Genomic DNA, 21,048 nt, shown 5'->3' on the forward strand with positions numbered 1-21,048 from the left:
GAAGACGTCAACTAGGTAGGTAGGTAGGTAGGTAGGTAGACATTAGCCAGGTAGGTAGGTAGGAAGACGTCAACCAGGTAGGTAGGTAGGAAGACGTCAACCAGGTAGGTAGGTAGGGAGGTAGGTAGACATTAGCCAGGTAGGTAGGTAGGAAGACGTCAACCAGGTAGGTAGGTAGGAAGACGTCAACTAGGTTGGTAGGTAGGTAGGTAGACATTAGCCAGGTAGGTAGGTAGGAAGACGTCAACCAGGTAGGTAGGTAAGTAGGTAGGTAGACGTCAGCCAGGTAGGTAGGTAGACGTTGGCTAGGTAGTTACGTAGGTAGTTCAGTAGGTAGGTCTGCAGGGGTACTTACATGGTTTAGATGATGTTGCGACGCACCGCCATTGGGAACGGCCTCTTGGAAGAATATACTTAGCGCGGTCTGCAAAGATAAGACAACATGGCCAGCTTTAATGTGAGCATGACACGTGATACTGAGAGAGAGAGAGAGAGAGAGAGAGAGAGAGAGAGAGAGAGAGAGAGAGAGAGAGAGAGAGAGAGAGAGAGAGTTGTCTACTGACCAATCCTGCAGCTCTTTAAACATCTTATTAATTACTTAATTACTGTCACTTACTTACTTACTTACTTACTTGCTTAAGAGAGAGAGAGAGAGAGAGAGAGAGAGAGAGAGAGAGAGAGAGAGAGAGAGAGAGAGAGAGAGAGAGACAGGAGTTGTCTACTGACCAATCCTGTAGCTCTTAAAACATCTTTTAATTACTTAATTACTGTTACTTATGAGAGAGAGAGAGAGAGAGAGAGAGAGAGAGAGAGAGAGAGAGAGAGAGAGAGAGAGAGAGAGAGAGAGAGAGTAAAATTATCAAACGAACCAATCCTCCAGCTCTTTACGCATCAGCGACTACTTAAATCACCGTTCACTTGAACCTTTTGTCCTCTTAGGGCACGACTGCACGACCCTAATGGGTGGAGGAGTACGACTGGCTGCCTAAGCCCCCTTAAACTACCAGTCGGGTCAAAGGTCACACCGTCGTGTCCCAAATGGTACTCAAAAGGGTTGTGGGTCACAGGTTGAACTCGACCCCCTAACCCCCCCAAACAAGCTCTTACCATTGCAGCTGCCAACTCCTACCTCTAACAACACACGAATAGGCAATTTAACAATAAATGTTCAGAATCAACTTAAAAAATAGATAAATAAATAAATAAACAAATAGATAGCCCATGTACGAAAAATGACCCAACCTTCACAATGTTACAGAATCACAATATATATATATATATATATATATATATATATATATATATATATATATATATATATGATTCATCCTCCGGGTAGGCACAGCTGGATGGAACGACGGAACATCTGGGTTGGTTGAGCACTCACTGGCTGTACATTACGTCACCGCCACCATTGCTACCAGCATCGCCAACGCAATATGGCCAACTGATGTATATATATATATATATATATATATATATATATATATATATATATATATATATATATATATATATATACTTAACCGCTGTTTCCCGCGTCAGCGAGGTAGCGCAAGGAAACAGACGAAGAATGGCCCAACCATCCACGTAAACATCTATATACATAAACGCCCATACACGTACATACACATACATATACATTTCAACGTATACATACATATACATACACACATATACATATGCAAACATTCAAATATACAAAGACATACATATATACACATTCATACATATCCAAACTTGCTGCCTTCATCCATTCCCGTCGCCACCTTGCCATACATGAAATATATGTGTTGGACACATGGAGAGGACGATAAGAGGACATATGTGTCAAGAGAGCAGGGGAACAAGGAGAAAGGGGGAGACCAAATTGGAGAATGAAGGACGGAGTGGAAGAGATGCAGGATAGCGAAAGGCGGGCACCGTACAGAGTGCATTGTATATATATATATATATATATATATATATATATTATTCGCTATTTCCCGCGTTAGCGAGGTAGCGTTAAGAACAGAGGACTGAGCCTTTGAGGGAATATATCCTCACTTGGCCCCCTCTTCTGTTCCTTCTTTAGGAAAACTAAAAACGAGAGGGGAGGATTTCCAGCCCCCAGCTCCAAATATATTCTTATGAGTCCAAGGGGAAAATGAAACACGATAAGTTCCCAAGTGCACTTTCGTGTAATAATCACATCATCAGGGGAGACACAAGAGAGAAATATAAGTCAGTTGATATATATATATATATATATATATATATATATATATATATATATATATATATATATATATATATTTGTATCCAATATCTCATGTCTTGCTCTGTCACAACCTAAGCAGGAGAGATTTCCTTCAGTCCTAACCCTCTAAGGGCAGCGGCAGCCGACACGGGACTGGCCCTAGGGAAGGGCAGCCATGGGTCATCCCACGTCAAGTCCTACCTAGGCTTGGGGTGTGTGTGTGTGTGTATGGACCCACCGCCTCCCTCCCTCCCGGGCGTGTGCTCCTGGTGGGCGCGATGGATGGTCCCTGGCAGAGGACCTCGATCTCGGCATTGACTTCGACTAGAACGGTCCTCTCTGTGTGTGGCGTCTGCTGGAGCCGACATGTGAGAGGCGCCGCAGCCGTGTGACCCGTGTTACTATCCACACACCCACACACACACGGTTGTATCAGAATATAACTCCTCCCCCCCCCCCCCCCACGAGTCTGGCTGGCGTTCGAAGCCCTAAAGGTGTGGCCGTGTGTATAAGGAAGAGAGCCGCCACGGCTGCGCGTTAAGAAGAGACCCACATACAATACATATATTCGCGTTCATCATTTTGACACAGTGTCCGGGGGGAAAAATGTATCTGCACCCCCCCTATATTTTCAAGGGCGACACACGGTTAAGTTTTATTGTGGGTACCAGCACCTGACGCTCTCAGGGCACTCAACGTAAGTCTGAACGCCGAGACTCTCGGTGGTGTTTGTACCGGTGTTGAGCACGATAAACCGGCCTCACTGTGCCTCGGGCTATCATGAGGAAGACATGTTCTTCCTTTAACGAACTTCCTGGCTCCAAGTTCATTTTGAGAATTTCCCTTCTGGGCGCTATATTTCTCCCACCTTTCCTTCAAGATGGTGGACTCCCTACCTTTCAAAGGAGGGGAAAGCTCGAATTCTCGCCTGGAAGCAAACACATGTGGGAGATCACGTGAGATTTCCACGCTCACGGGAAGCCCAAAACGCACAAGTCGGCTGCTTCCTGCAACACCTCAGCAGTGCCTCGCCTCAATCAGGAGATCAAGACCCTACGGACCCAGTAAGTGGACCTAGAAACTTACAAGTTCCATGCCCAGGCGTCCGCAGATGGTAATCAAGGCTAAAGGAGAGATGACAAAGTACTGAAAAATGTAAAGGTGATATTGCCTTTGAAAATGGGTACATACATAAACGCCCACACACGCACATATACATACCTATACATTTCAAAGTATACATACACAGACATACAGACATATACATATATACACATGTACATATTCATACCTGCTGCCATCATCCATTCCCGTCACCACTCCGCCACACACGAAATGGCACCCCTCTACCCCGCTCGCGTGCGATGAGCGCTAGGAAAAGACAACAAAGGCCACATTCGTTCACACTCTGCCTGTAGCTGTCATGTGAAATACACCGAAAACACAATTCCCTTTCCACATGCAGGCCCCACAAACTTTCCATGGTTTACCCCAGACGCTTCACATGCCCTGGTTCAATCCACTGACAGCACGTCGACCCCGGTATACCACAACGTTACAATTCACTCTATTCCTTGCACACCTTTCACCCTCTTGTATGTTCAGGCCCCAATCGATCAAAGTCTTTTTCACTCCATCCTTCCACCTCCAATTTGGTCTCCTACTTCTCCTCGTTCCCTCCACCTCTGACACATATATCCTCTTTGTCAATCTTTCTTCACTCATTCTCTCCATGTGACCAAACCATTTCAATACACCCTTTTCTGCTCTCTCAACCATACTCTTTTTATTATCACATCTCTCTTACCCTTTCATTACTTTCGCGATCAAACCACATCACACAACATACTGTCCTCGAAAATCTCATTTCCAAAACTTCCACCCTCCTCCTCACAACTCTATCTATAGCCCATGCCTCGCAACCGTATAACATTGTTGGAACCACTATTCCTTCAAACATACCCATTTTTGCTTTCCAAGATAACGTTCTCGCCTTCCACACATTCTTCAACGCTCCCAGAACTTCCACCCCCTCCCCCATCCTGTGACTCACATCCGCTTCCATGGTTCCATCCGCTGCTAAATCCACTCCCAGATATCTAAAACACTTTACTTCCTCCAGTTTTCCCCTATTCAAACTCACTTCCCAATTGACTTGTCCCTCAACCCTACTGTAACTAATAAACTTGCTCATATTCACATTTACTCTCAGCTTTCTTCTTTCACACTTTACCAAACTCAGTCACCAGCTTCTGCAGTTTCTCACCCGAATCAGCCACCTGCGAAGTATCATCAGCGAACAACTGACTCACTTCCCAAGCTCTCACATCCACAACAGACTGCATACTTGCCCCTCTCTCCAAAACTCTTGCATCCACCTCACTAACAACCCCATCCATAAACCTTGGAGACATCACGCACCCCTGCCGCAAACCTACATTCACCAGGACCAATCATTTTCTTCCTACTCGCACACATGCCTTACATCTTCAATAAAAACTTTTCACTGCTTCTAGCAAATTACCTCCCACACCATATATTCTTAATACCTTCCACAGACCATCTCTATCAACTCTATCTTATGCCTTCACCAAATCCATAAATGCTACACACAAATCCATCTGTTTTTCAAAGTATTTCTAACATACATTCTTCAATGCAAACACCTGATCCACACATCCTCTACCACTTCTGAAACCACACTCCTCTTCCCTAGTCTGATGCTCTGTACATGCCTTCACCCTCTCAATCAATACCCTCCCATATAATTTCCCAGGAATACTCAACAAACTTATACCTCTGTAATTTGAACACTCACCTTTATCCCCTTTACCTTTATACAATGGTACTATGCATGCATTCCGCCAATCCTCAGGCAATTCACCGTGGACCATACATACATTGAATACTCTCACCAACCAGTCAACAACACAATCACCCCCTTTTTAAATAAATTCCATTGTAACACCATCCAAGCCCGCCGCCTTGCCGGCTTCCATCTTCCTCAAAGGTTTAACTACCTCTTCTTTGTTCATCAAACCATTTTCCCTGATCCTCTCACTTCGCACACCACCTCGACCAAAACACCCTATATCTGCCACTCTATCATCAAATACATTCAACAAACCTTCAAAATACTCACTCCATCTCCTCACTTCACCACTACTTGTTATTACCTCTCCATCAGCCCCTTCACTGATGTTCCCATTTGTTCTCTTGTCTTACGCACTTTATTTACCTCCTTCCAAAACATCTTTTTACTCTCCCTAAAATTCAACAATACTCTCTCACCCCAACTCTCATTTGCCCTCTTTTTCACCTCTTGCACCTTTCTCTTGACCTCCTGCCTCTTTCTTTTATACATCTCCCACTCATATATATATATATATATATATATATATGAGAAGGGTAAATCGCACTTCAGTAGGAGAGTTCAGATTATCTATTCAAACACCTGAATTCCTACTAAAGTGCTATTTGCCCTTCATAATATTATCACGGACTAATGCAATTGTCATATATATATATATATATATATATATATATATATATATATATATAACACAAAACAATATGCATCACCAGCAACGTGTTAAAGGCATATATACATTGGCAACTCCAGTTACGGGCAAAAGTTCACATGAGGGCCAGGCCGTAATTGAAATATATTGAGGGTAATGAAAGGAGAAAAAGAAACAAAAGGTACGTATTTACGAATTTTAGAAGAGATGAAAAAAAAAACGTCTTTTAAAATGTGCCAGGTTACTGGGGAAGACATGAGGACGTAGAGTACCAAAGCTTCGAGGGGGGCTGGGAAAGGAACAGTGATCCACACACACACACACACATATATATATATATATATATATATATATATATATATATATATATATATATATATATATATATATATATATGCAACAATTATCACTGGAAAAAGTGCGGCTGGGAGAGCGAAAAAAAAGAGTGCTGAAATGCTTTGGCCATATGAAGAGAACGACTCAGGAGGGGTTAACACAGAAGATAGATGTTAGGAATAGAAGGACAAAGAGAAAGAGGAGACTAAATTGAAGATGAAAAGATGGCGTGGAAAAGATTTTTAAGTGCTAGGGGGCTGAACATACAGGAGGGTAAAACGCGCTCTGCACGGGATAGAGTGAACTGGAACGATGTGGTATAAAAGGGCAAGACGTGCTGTTTTGGACTGAACCAGGGCATCGGTGCATTATACATGACAACTCAAGAGTGATATTAGCGCATGAGGCCTCTGTCTGTTCCTACGCTAACGTAGGAAACGGCGAGCAAGTAAGTCTCTTCGTTGCATATCAACTGACTGTTATACCTCTTTCTTGTGTCTCTCCTGATAACGTGATTATTACACGAAAGTGCACTTGTGAAATTATCGTGTTTCATTTCCCCGTGGACTCACAGGAATATATATATATATATATATATATATATATATATATATATATATATATATATATATATATATATATTTGAAAGGATCACAATTTTGCACGTGAACAAGATATTCCTATGAGTCACGGGGAAAATGAAACACAGTAAGTTACCAAGTGCACTTTCGTGTAATAATCACATCATCATATTCATTTTCCCCGTGGACTCATAGGAATATATATATATATATATATATATATATATATATATATATATATATATATATATATATATATAACCCAATAGCTACGATCTAAGCAAATCGACCACTATGTCTCTGACGAGCGAGTAAATCATAACCTCATCATCTCGCACACAGACGGTTCTTTCTCCCTCCAGTGACCACGTCGCTTATAGCCATGCTGGCGAGAGAGCACACACACACACACACACACACACAGAGGCTCCCACCTACCCCCTTACCCCAACCCCCCACCGGTGACAGTGACGTCATGCCTTTTTGCTGACACTAAAGTCACCTGATTGTGACGGCAACATTAGTCAGCTGATGCCGGGGGAGGGGGGGGGGGGGCTGAGAGCACAAGCTGATTCGTGGGCAACGCACTGGGTGACTCGGGCCTTCTACCAAATCAGGCGATACATCGTACGAAACCAGAGTGTGTCCAAAAAATGTCCAAAACATTTCTTTCTTTTATTCTAATAAAACCAAAAAAACAAAAACCAAAAAATCCAAAACGTCGCCTGAGAACAACAAACGGATAAAATTTAAAATTGGCCAATTGGTCTGCCAGTGAGTCAGTCAGAACATGTACATGAACGAGGAGGTCATGGCCTTTGGGGGGTGACTGGCCAGTTTCGGTGTACACACGTCAAGGCTTAAAATTATGTTACGCTCCCAGACGCGCCTAGCCTCCCACCTCAATACTCGGGTGGGGGTACATCTAGCCATGCGCAAACCCCTTACTGCCAGTCACCTTCAGAATTTCAGCCTCTACCACCTAGTTAGGGGAGAAGTTCTGTTCAAAATGTTTATATACCGAAACCACGACACATATAAGTTTATAAAAAGGCCAACATTCGAGTATGAATGTATGAGTACATTCTGTAATTTCATCCCTTGTCGCAAGGTGTTTCTTTGTGCTTTTTCGAAATCACACGTTGAAAATAAAATGGAAAAGTATTATTTACAATCACTTATGACCTCTGACAGCTGTATATGGTCATCACAAATTTGCTACCGACATCGTATGTGGGTCGAGTGATCAACGCGTCAAATTTCACAAACGATTGTTGAAATATAGTCGGCTAATCACCAAAAAAAAAGAAAAAAAAAATGCTTTATGATGAACTTTGAACCCTAAAAAAAAATACCAAAAATGGTATAGTCACAAATCTGATGAACTCATAATGTGAGACGTAATATAAAATAAAATGAGTTCAATTCCATCAACAAAGGCTGATATGTTACCAAGAATTATATATAAAAAAAAAAGTTCTTAATGAAAAAATGCGCCCTACTAATCTATAAAAATAACTCATCATAAATAAATCCCAGGCAATGTATGGGATTTAATAGGTAAATATCAATATGCCCTGTTTCCTGTCAGCTGATTTGAAGGCATACGGAGCAATAACCCCATAAAATATACATTTTGGGGATGTCTGACTTCTAATACCATAAAGTCAATTTAAAGTTCTATATAGATAATAATAATAATAATAATAATAACAATAATAATAATAATAATAATAATAATAATAATAATAATAATAATAAATAATAAAATAATAATAATAATAATAATAATAATAAACAATAATAATAAACAATAATATTAATAATAATAATAATAATAATAATAATAATAATAATAATAATAATATATGAAGGCGTACTAAACCACGGTACAATCCTAACTTACTCCCAGTCCATCGGCCTCAAAGTGAAGGAATGGCGTAAAAAAAAAAAAAACTAAATTCTTTAGAGAAAAACAAATATCTCCCTCCGGATAAAAAAAAAAAAAAAATGAGTAAAAATAAAGGAATCTTTTTTTTTCTTGTGGTAACTGTCCACGTAGTAAGAACCGTTCCCACGAAGCTGTGTGGCAGAGATGCAAGTTCACCATGAGAATACTGTACACACACACATGTGACTGTCAGACGAGGAGATGACGCCGCGAAGAGGAGGAGGAGGCTGCAGCAAGTCACACACACAGCCAGTGTTCCCGACACTTCTGGTGGCGGCGGCGGTGACGGCGGGGAACTCCTCCTCCTCCTCCTCCTCCGTAACTGGTTCTTGGGAATGAATCACTCGTCTCCTCTTCCACAAGTACCGTTCTCACATCGCCTTTCATCCCGTCATCTAAATACGCTCAGGTACATTCGATGATTCACGTTCTTCCTCCAACCTACCCACACACACACACACACACAACCACAAAACCACTGAACGATAAGTCAGTCAGTATGACTGGCGAGCCTCGTCGTATGATGGCGAGGCTAGTCGTACGATCTCTAAATTTGCAGTCGCGTACGCTAGAGTGAATAACGGGTCATGTCGCAACGACACAGCCACTTCGTAAACGGATCGCTACTTTTTTTTTCTTTTTTTTCTTTTTACTTTGTTTTTACCAGGTCTGGTCGTCGATCCGAGCGACTTCTCGACTATAATGTTCGGGTCTCTCGTCGCGAGAGTGTACAGGAACCCGTGTGGACAGCGGATGGATGGATGGATGGATGGATGGATGCTGGTTGATGCTGCCAGGGGGATATGTTTTCCAGTCGAGAATCAAAGGTGTGTCGGCGTAAATAAATCGCCAGCAGGAATCCATGTTCAGATTGTGGTCGAGGGGGGGATGATACAGTTAATCTCGTCCATGCCTCTAGTTGTGTCAAGCGTACAGAACTGCGGGTGTCTCCCAAAACTCCTCTCTCTCTCTCTCTCTCTCTCTCTCTCTCTCTCTCTCTCTCTCTCTCTCTCTCTCTCTCCCAACTGTACCGGTCTGCCTAGCTTACTTTTTTTTCTACCTTACCACGAACTCGAGTGAAGGACAGAAAGAAGAATAAGTTAGCCGCGAAAGGTTAGGTGAGGAAACAAGATAGCTGTGGAGGTACATCTATAAACCTCCTGGTATGTTTTGGATGTGCTGTGAAGCAGCACACACACACACACAATGTATATATATATATATATATATATATATATATATATATATATATATATATATATATATATATATATATAGTTAGGTTTGAAAGAGTAAAAGAAAATGTTAAGGTGGGCGAGTGATGCTTCCCTGTGGGTTCTAAGGTCACGGACGCGCCTGGAATCTGGGAGACATCGAGAGCAGCGTCGTCGTCTCCTTAAAAAAAGTGGATAAAAAAAATTCATTCTACACAGCAACTAAATTCGCTTTCTGTGTAAGATACTCTGCCAAATGGTCTACTGACAAGGAATACAATACACATAGATTCAGTACTTTACCCTGACCTCGTATACTTCTTGAAGTCGCACAACTCGACGTATTGTATATACATCTCGACACGTATATATATAGCTTTATACGTTTGGTATAAGAGCATTAACAATGGATTTTTCCCTCTATACAGAGAGATTAGATAAGGTATACTGATCAAGTTTCTTGAAAATTGTTTTTTGTTTTGTTTGCTGATGCACAGTCGTCAAGTGGAGCTGATCAAGGCGCAGTGGTGTACAGCCTCACGCTCACTAGACAACAACAATTTATACCGAGACGACGACCCTCGAGACAGAAGAGCATCGTTCTGAACGCACTCCTGAGACACTCGGAAACCCCAGCGCTGCCGCTACAGTAATACTACCCGATGACATAATCCAACACTATATCCTGCGAGTCCTACCCGGATGTAAACGTATCTCTCGAAACGGTTTGGTTCGTAGTTGGTTAATTGGAGCTTTAAGGCTTATTGACTCCTCCCCCCCAACCGGACGCATTCATTAGGGCATTCAAAGCCAAGTGAAAAACCACAGATCGAAACAGTTTCACCATCTTCGCCATGAGTTCAAAATAAATTTTAAACTATACGCTCTCACTGATTGTATGACTCTTGTCTAAATACGGGTACAACAATTCCTTATCTACACAAACAAGGACTACTCGATGTCAGCGTACGATAACCACCAGTTCGGTCGATACAGAACGACGTTAAATCATTGGAGGGGTGGGGGAATGGAAAGCCTTTTTTCCTATTGTGGAAACTAGTTCCCTTATTTACAGGCAGGCGGCGCACTCCACATGGCCATATGTACAAGCAATGACAATTATTTCCACCTATTTCTTCTTTTTTTTTCTACCGGAACACTCGACATGAGCGATCGTAACAAAACAAAACAAAAATATTAAGAAGAAATATTGAAACAATACAAGAACTCAGCTTCTACGTTAACTAGGTCGCTGTAAGTTCGCAACTCGCCCATAACTCCATACCTATCATAACTGAAAGTTTCAAACATAATCAAGAAATTAAAAAAAAGTAAAGATGACAACATTAATAACCGCTTCGTATACACCCGTCTTAGGAGCGCCACCTGCCGTGTCCACACGGCTATGCCGTTTCTATCATTTATTTTTTCGTCTATAGTTTACCTTCGTCTCCTTGGCAGCGGTGACTGAGCATTCCAACGACACGCAGCGCTCAATAGGAAGGTCCTGCCATCCCACGGAAGAGGGTTTTTACCCCCCCAACAAGCTGCACTGGTAACAGTGACTGGGACCTAATAGCAACAAGGTTGTTAACACCAACATTCATTCATCCCAGTCAGCGCACGCTTGGGATATGGAGCGAACCGCCGCATGACTCGCCGTGGTTTCGAAAGCCACCGGTCGCACCACACACACACACACTGTCGGACATAACGTAAACATAACAAGCTCGGTCATAACTCTTTTATCATCGGCGGAACAACGTTCCACGGCGCCTACTATCGGCAACACATATGCCTCATGAACGATGACTAACGAAAACTTGGAGAGAGAGAGAGAGAGGAGTTGAAAACGTAGCAAAGTTCACTTTACCTTTCTTTCCTTCGCTCAGTACTGGGATCCAAATCGCCTCCTGAGCATCTAATCAGATTGCAAGTCGTCTAGTTAATTATCAAGCAAGTCGCCTTGTAGCGCAATGAATCGGAAGCCACTGGGTTCGTATCTCTTCCCGATAACATAATCATTACCTGGGCTCTTACACAGTCATACAAAGAGTGGTAAAATACAGAATCATGTCAAGTGGCTTGAAAAAGACGCACTCCCTGCAAACGAGAGCAAATACTTCACATATCCCTTAATAAAAGAGGAAATTACGAAAATAAAAAGGGGGGAAAAAGACTTTCTATAACTTACGTAATTCTGTTTGTCTAGCGACAGGTTTTGGACGACTGAATAATACCAAGAGTGCACGGGAAGACATGACTCAGCGCCCGCGGGTGTATGGAAAGCAGGGTTAATAACACCCCCACACGCCAGCCCCCATACATTCAACCTTCACCCCGTACATAAAAAAAAAAGTCACTTTCCCTACCCATAACCCACGACCCACTAAACCCTACCAATCACAACCATCGTAAATAATCTATAAATGAACAGTTAAGAGGACACACACACACACACACACACACACACACACACACCATTTCTCTAGACACAACTGTATGAGGAGGAGAGATGGTTTCGACATTCCTTCAACCAAGACCAGAATTGAAGATAAGAACTGATACGAGGACTAACGTGAGGGAGAAGGAAGGGAGAAAGAAAGTGTGATATACATAACTTCTGCCGATAACCTTCCCACCCCCCCCCCCCCCCCACCCCGAAAATAAAGGCAGCCTACAACACAAACAGGGAAAGCAGTGGTGTACCACACACGGCCTGTCCACAATCGAGGCACAACTCCACATGAACGTTCATCCAACACAGGAGGAGGGCGGCGCGAAGAGGTGCCATAATACGGAGCTTTCTCGCCAGGATATCTAAGCAGGTCATCTACATTTGCATACAGAGCCAAAATATATTCACGCAACTTCTGAGTAATAGATAAGGAGGAAATATGTACATTAGAAACATTCTCTAAAGTCACGGCTGAGGGGAAAACGTACTTTATAAAAAGGCCCGAAGCCAACTCCAGTATTCACCAGAGAACCAACCGACCAGTTGCGAACAAGCGGACCGACGCCAACTACTCTCGCTTTCCCGCCTTTTCTTTTCACCCAACATGCCGCAGGTCGGGAGGAGCTCCTCCGCTGCGCTGTATTACGCGCGACTGACTGACGTGAACACCGTGCAGATGCAGGTGCCATGCGTAAAACATTCTACATCAATCCGAGAACAGTGGCAGGCACTGGCTGCAGCTTAAACCAAGATCAAGACCGAAAAGCTACACTTGAATTTGGTGGTTGAAAAGAGCCTAATTCAAGAGCCACGTTCGCATCTCCTAATGGATCCCAAATCACCTCGAAGCGTGAGTTATTAACAACACAAGAGTCCCTGTAATATCTATGACGAACTGTAAAGCTTGACCTTTAACCTCTTGCGGACGACAGTACGACCTTACAGTAGTTCGACGATGTGACCTGACCCTAAGGGGGGTTCAAATTCAAGGTCACGCCATCACATCCAAAGGTAGTACCCTCGTGTGCGAGATCAACTTAATACTCAAACGATTACAAATCTCCAAGTCAATTCTATAAATATATATATATATATATATATTTTTTTTTTTTTTTGCTTTGTCGCTGTCTCCCGCGTTTGCGAGGTAGCGCAAGGAAACAGACGAAAGAAATGGCCCAACCCACCCCCATACACATGCCTTGATTCAATCCACTGACAGCACGTCAACCCCGGTATACCACATCGCTCCAATTCACTCTATTCTTTGCCCTCCTTTCACCCTCCTGCATGTTCAGGCCCCGATCACACAAAATCTTTTTCACTCCATCTTTCCACCTCCAATTTGGTCTCCCTCTTCTCCTCGTTCCCTCCACCTCCGACACATATATCCTCTTGGTCAATCTTTCCTCACTCATTCTCTCCATGTGACCAAACCATTTCAAAACACCCTCTTCTGCTCTCTCAACCACGCTCTTTTTATTTTCACACATTTCTCTTACCCTTACGTTACTTACTCGATCAAACCACCTCACACCACACATTGTCCTCAAACATCTCATTTCCAGCACATCCATCCTCCTGCGCACAACTCTATCCATAGTCCACGCCTCGCAACCACACAACATTGTTGGAACCACTATTCCTTCAAACATACCCATTTTTGCTTTCCGAGATAATGTTCTCGACTTCCACACATTCTTCAAGGCTCCCAGAATTTTCGCCCCCTCCCCCACCCTATGATCCACTTCCGCTTCCATGGTTCCATCCGCTGCCAGATCCACTCCCAGATATCTAAAACACTTCACTTCCTCCAGTTTTTCTCCATTCAAACTCACCTCCCAATTGAATTGACCCTCAACCCTACTGTACCTAATAACCTTGCTCTTATTCACATTTACTCTTAACTTTCTTCTTTCACACACTTTACCAAACTCAGTCACCAGCTTCTGCAGTTTCTCACATGAATCAGCCACCAGCGCTGTATCATCAGCGAACAACAATTGACTCACTTCCCAAGCTCTCTCATCCCCAACAGACTTCATACTTGCCCCTCTTTCCAAAACTCTTGCATTCACCTTCCTAACAACCCCATCCATAAACAAATTAAACAACCATGGAGACATCACACACCCCTGCCGCAAACCTACATTCACTGAGAACCAATCACTTTCCTCTCTTCCTACACGTACACATGCCTTACATCCTCGATAAAAACTTTTCACTGCTTCTAACAACTTGCCTCCCACACCATATATTCTTAATACCTTCCACAGAGCATCTCTCTCTCTCTCTCTCTCTCTATATATATATATATATATATATATATATATATATATATATATATATATATATATATATATATATATCCCTGGGGATAGGGGAGAAAGAATACTTCCCACGTATTCCCTGCGTGTCGTAGAAGGCGACTAAAAGGGAAGGGAGCGGGGGGCTGGAAATCCTCCCCTCTCGTTTTTTTTTTAATTTTCCAAAAGAAGGAACAGAGAAGGGGGCCAGGTGAGGATATTCCCTCAAAGGTCCAGTCCTCTGCTCTTAACGCTACCTCGCTATCGCGGGAAATGGCGAATAGTATGAAAAAAAAATATATATATATATATATATATATATATATATATATATATATATATATATCAAATACCCTCAGCGAAATCGCTTCTATATTTCTCACCAAAGGCTCTATTTTCCTTTTCTCAAATCTATCTTAAATCTTAACACCCTCAAAATCTAAACTAATGACTAATTTGGTACACAACCTCAGGTTGACATGAGAGTAATGTATTATAGATCATAACATTAAACCAAAAAAATTATTTAGCAGCAGCTCAATATTACTCTTTGGGTTATAAGAAAAAAATGCTGTAAATTTTCAAATGGCTGTTATATACGAGTAACATCTGAAGACGTACGACCTAAGCATCCAAAGATAACGATATGCAAATTTACAGTTAATCATAAGCAAAACAGTATGATGATAAGACCAGTAGCAATAATCGAATTCAAGGTCCAATAATCGAAGTCAAGGCCTAAAAGACGTCGTATTAAAACGATGTTATGTCATTTCACTCGCAGAATTAAACCAGACGTTCTCTTCGCCCAACTCGACACCCTGAAAACATATGTACGGCTCGCTGGAGATGTCAGATGGACGAGACTTGCTTCGTTTCGTTGACCCCCAACGTTGGTTCGAGCGTCCGGGCCGTGAACACTTCGCTATATGCCTCCCGAAGCACAAATGTCTTCCATTAACGAAAGCGACGTCTTCGTTGCTCCTGGCGACCATTCCATTTGACTTCAGTGAGGACCAAAATCACTCGAAGGTCCATGCTCCTAGGCATTTTATTTGACTTCACTGACGTAAGCAGAATCATTTATTTATTTACAAAGTGGTAAGTTCATAAAAGTTTTACACATGCGAAATATAATTTTGGTACAGCATTTCAAAACACTGTGAGGTAACTGAGGTGGCAGCCAAAGATATCTGAGATGATAATATTTTCGGGTCAGCTGATGAGGAATTCAAACGCAATTGATGAGGAATTCAAACACAATCACTTTATTTGCTCATTTTAGACCCCTTAAGAAAACGACTTATAAATGTATGTCTATTGAAAGAAGGTAATTACGTGCCCTCTCAAGTTTCTTGTAGCGAAGCTTGGAATAATGAAGCAAAGACAACAATAATAAAAAAAAATGCAAATACCCCGTACCAACAGAGGGATTGAGATAATGACACCATATCAATGATAATGAAAACATAATTTCTGAAGGGAATTGAATATCATATCCTAAATCAATGAAAAATCACACACACACACACACACACACACACACACACAAGAAAACAAGTGGCAGGGTTGGGGGGGCTTGCAATAAGGAAATTGTACGGACAGTCAAGATATTACCATAAAACAGACGCTTATTCTGTCTGCCCTTCTCGAGTGGAGCGAATAAATCAAGCGAGTCGAGACAAGAGAGTCGGGTGTCCACAACGAACGTTCGCTTTTAAAAGCCAAGTTGAAGGACCGAAATACCTTGAAGTTCTTTTTTGGGTGGGGGATGTGGTGGTGGGGGGGAAGGACAGGGTCCTAGGAGGTGATGCGCACGCGCGCCATGAATACGAGTTCCCGCCCAACAAAACATGTAAAACTGTGCAGGATACCCTAAGGCAGAAGAACCGCTGCAATAATACGATTGGTAAACCCTCCGAAATATTGATTACCACAACTACGATGGATCTGAAGTGTCGTCTGCAAACACTTCACCGACACGAATCAACGCGCTTCAAGTGCGCAAACTTTACACTAAAAATATGACGACTGATCCTTATGGACAATAACATATACATATGTTGACCAACGGAGATATATATAAATGACGCCTTTATTCCCGGCTCCAGTGTACTTCTTACCTAGCGTAGACTCAGACCGAAATCAACCAAAATAACTTGCTTTACCAGAGCCATCTTTTATGGGGAGGACCAGCTTAACTCCCTTATGCCCACCTTAGTGACACAAAACTCATCATTATCATCAACTTCATATAATCAACATCCAACAAATAACCCTCATTTTCTGAATTTCTCTCTCACACACTACGAAGTGTCTCCTCGAATACTTGAGTAACGAGGCTTGTAAGTGGTCTGCAATGATAATACCTTTAATCTTGTATCTACATTTAGCACACATATCTTCAATAAAAGATGCTTATCATCGTTTTTTTCACCTCGTCCTCTGTACCAAGGAGGACATTATTCTACATTGAACCACAAGAAGAAATGTTTCCAAGTTTACTCACACGGCTAAAATTTGCACTGACGTCATGGCAGCGTTTGGCTCCGTTGTTCGCGTTTTCCACGATTTTTCATAGCTCTGAGTTTTTGTTTCATGAGACAGCATGACTTGGATTATTATATTTATACCATTCAGTGCTTCTCTCTTGACTTTCGTCCCGAGTTCTTCACCGGGTCTAGCGACCTGCTGCTGCCTTTCTTTCTTGTTAAATTCCCACTGGTCTGAAACCCCTTCTCAGCCATTTCCGTTTTCTTAACACGTTTAAAACATTAAAATACATCAGTTGGTGTTTCTGTCACCTACGTTTGGCGTTAAGCTTTTCAAGAGACCGTTCTAGCAATGATTAATACCAGTGAACTGTCTATTTTCAAACCTAAGCTACAGTCTGTCTCGTGGCCTACCTAATATCACTTATTAAACGGTCTGTCTGCATGGTGTGGTTCTGGGATGAATACAAGCCAACCATCACCAACTGCTGCCTCAGTCGTGCCCAAACAACAACAAAACGCTTTTGCATGCTTGAGTTTGCCCCCCTTTCAATCTCCACCACTTTCGAAACTACGTTAAAAAAAAAAAGAAATTTAAAACCCATAAATAAAAATCATTTACACAAAATACAAAATATATACATATATATAACAAAAATGAAGCAACAATGAGCCAGTTGCCGTCGTATCCCGAAAAAATTACACCACCTGCAAAAAAAAAAAAAGTAAAATTCCAAAATATACCAAAACTTCTCCTCTAGTTCGCGGGCTTTTATCATCAACATAATCTAAATATGATACACCCGTGAAGCCCACTATGACTGCTGCGTGTAACCTGTCAATACATTCTAATCTAATAATGGAAGTTTGTGCCCCAGTTTGGCAATACTACACCGCTTTCAAATGTACGGTAAAAACTATTTTTTTTTTTTTTTTTAAGGAGACAAACTCATTTTACATTACCGCACTGAGAAACTTCAACGATTTTGAGGATTTTACAAGATATGAGGTCAGGTTCAATGAAACCCGATGAAAAAATATACCTTCGTGCATCACTTTTCAGCCCCATCGCTTTTCGCCTCTCTCTCTCTCTCTCTCTCTCTCTCTCTCTCTCTCTCTCTCTCTCTCTCTCTCTCTCGGAGAGAAGGAAGACTTCACGTCAACTTCTGACGCCCAATGAATGAATTAACTTGCTCGGGAGCGCTTGACATTATACAGACGGAGTACTACACACTTTACTGGACCACATCCTGAGGAGAAATATGGGTCACGCGGCACAGACTATACCTTTTCCCACACACACCACACACACACACGCACACAACATACGCACAACACACATCTACAACATACACACAACACAGACCGGAACTGGATGATGCCTGTAAGGTCTGGTCACCGCGCTTAAAAATAACCACGTACATTATTCAGAAGGTCCATCGCAGAGCAAGGAAAACGCTGCATTATTCAAGACAGCTACAATCAAAAGGTTGAAAGCTGCATTAGCTGTCCACCTGAGAGGGACGACACGGGAGGGAAAGGTGTGACCAGATCACAACGTTTAACTTTCTTACATCAACTTGATGGTGACAGTCATCAGTTATATCGCAAGGGGGCTGCAGTTAGAGGTAACTGATCAGAGGCTGAGGAAGAGGATGATTAAATGCGATTGGAAAGAGAACTAATGGTTTAGCCCCAAAGCTTGTGGATACTTGGAAAGATCTAAGAACGAGGACACAGAACACCGACAACCCACAAAGATTATCAGACAGTCTTCTTAGTCGTACAAATAGCATGAAAATCGGGACCCGGTGAGTGTAGTAATAAAGTCCCTACCCCGTCATGTAAAACGGGTAATTCTAAATACGTCACTACAAAACCCTGACACAAGCTGAGTGCTGTCGAGTGTCTTTGACGAAAACCACGGTCCTCGCAGACCTCCCTCCCGAGCCTCACCTCAACCACATGACAACCGTACTCACACACCGGCTCACCCAAAGTCAACGGCGAGCTCGACCCTTAACAAACATATCGGCCTTCCACGAAGGCAGTGATATAAATTCTGAGGCACGACGTTCAAGGCTCCTCCAACACCGTGACTTCCATTATTATCATTATGACGCGTTAATCCCAACCTAGACACACACACACACACACACACACACACACACACACACAGCCTAACTTAAAACCTTTCAAAAGACGGGGTCTTTCGCTTCGTACTCAATTCGTAAATACTTTCCCCCAGTCCTTTCTTTCTTCGTTTCATAATTATATTTCAATGAAGGCCTGGCCTTGATGATGTGGACTTTTGCCCGTGACTGGAGCCTTCAACACGAAGAAGAAAAAAAAAATCGCCACACAAGGACGACTCTCTAGCCTTGAATCCAATTTGTAATAGCCTAGCTTTTCACAACCGTAATTACGGTTCACGCAAAAATCAAAACCACGTCACCTCACCAAACTTGACGACAAACTCTTGACGTGTGTGTGTGTGTACCCCAAAAAGGTGCTGAGAATATGACTGTGGGCTTACCCGAAATAAAGCCATTTAAAATCCCGGCCAAACCTACTACATAAACCAACACCACCACCAAACAGGCGACCTAGAATATTCTGCCGCTGGACCACCACATCGTCCGACTTGATGCTACTGAAAATCGTAGTAGCCGACACAGTACGTACATAGAAATTTGTGGACTACCATTTGGTGATGGATCATTTATGAAGGACCGCCGAACAGAATATGAATACAAGGGGAAGAAACTGAATAATAATAATAATACTATTACTAATAATAATAATGGATTTAACCGAACGAGACCATTACTGGCACATCATGTACGACAATATTTGGCAAACAGTCGCTGACGTAGTCTGAACTTGGATGACCAGGCATGGAACTTTAATATTAGCTACACAGAGGTGTTAACATTAATACAGCAGTTCATATTACAAGTGTAACGGATCAAGTTCAAGTGATGAAGTATCATGATAATCGAGAAGGTTGACAACGAGCATTTAGCGCCCCATTAATTCAATTCTTCAAGCAAATCTTCTTTACGCGTCTTACTTAAGATACGACTAATTAGACGATGAGGAGGTTCTTACTATGGGTGAACCGTTCTTCTTTCGAACACATCCTTTTCACATCACTAGCGAGCCGAACTGAATTTCAATGACTCCACGATTTGTGTAATCGCACTAGGGAACATCAGTCCCCAAGTTTTTTTTTTTTCTTTTAATGAAAAACACTAGTCACGAACGGGAGCCCTAAACATAACCAGGACTTTTAAAAAATGGGCAACAAATATAGATTAAGAAAAAAAGTACAAATGAAAAAGGGAGAGAACGTGTGTAATGACATTCGGTAACAAAAAAAAGAAAAAAAAATGGTATGATTATTCATAACGCAAGGAGAAAGACATCAAGCCTAAACCGATAGATGACTCAATTTTCATGGGACGAAAATTAACTCTGGCAGCAATCCTGCCATGGGGGGTCCTGCCATGATTCTTGGCACCACTTCACCACTTCAAAGTCGGGACACTTGTATTTACATGGGTGGCTGTTGTCTGCAACGTATGACCTTGGATCTAACACCGGAGGAAACACACAATACAGCCACGTAAACTGGTGGACACCACTATAACTGACGAAGTCCAGTCTACTATGAGCAGACAAAAAATAAATATATATAAAAAAATACTATTGGTCTGCTTAAGTAACAGGATATTCAACAAGGATAACTCTTCTAGTTCTCCACTATACAGAGTATATGATTAAGCCGCGTTTCATAGAAACAAAAAGGAACAAAACAGACGTAAACAAAGACCTGGGCAAAGTGATGTTGAACACAACTTCTCCCTTGGAAGACACAACGAAAGAAACGCACAGACTCTGTTAGTAAAGACCACAGGTTGATGAGTGCTGACTGAATTTTCACAAGGGAA

The 21,048-nt window shown here is 42.1% G+C and overlaps 1 protein-coding gene across 1 annotated transcript in view; it reads right to left on the bottom strand.

Moving 5' to 3' along the window:
* LOC139758662 (UBA-like domain-containing protein 2-B) overlaps window positions 1-21,048 on the bottom strand; it is a 199,651-nt gene that overhangs the window by 156,865 nt on the left and 21,738 nt on the right. Inside the window, exon 3 of the mRNA XM_071680241.1 lies at window positions 356-424. Coding sequence (XP_071536342.1) covers window positions 356-424 — 69 coding nt within the window. The remainder of the gene's footprint in view (window positions 1-355; window positions 425-21,048) is intronic.

Source organism: Panulirus ornatus, chromosome 2 (assembly GCF_036320965.1).
Source record: "Panulirus ornatus isolate Po-2019 chromosome 2, ASM3632096v1, whole genome shotgun sequence".
Lineage (NCBI taxonomy): Eukaryota > Metazoa > Arthropoda > Malacostraca > Decapoda > Palinuridae > Panulirus > Panulirus ornatus.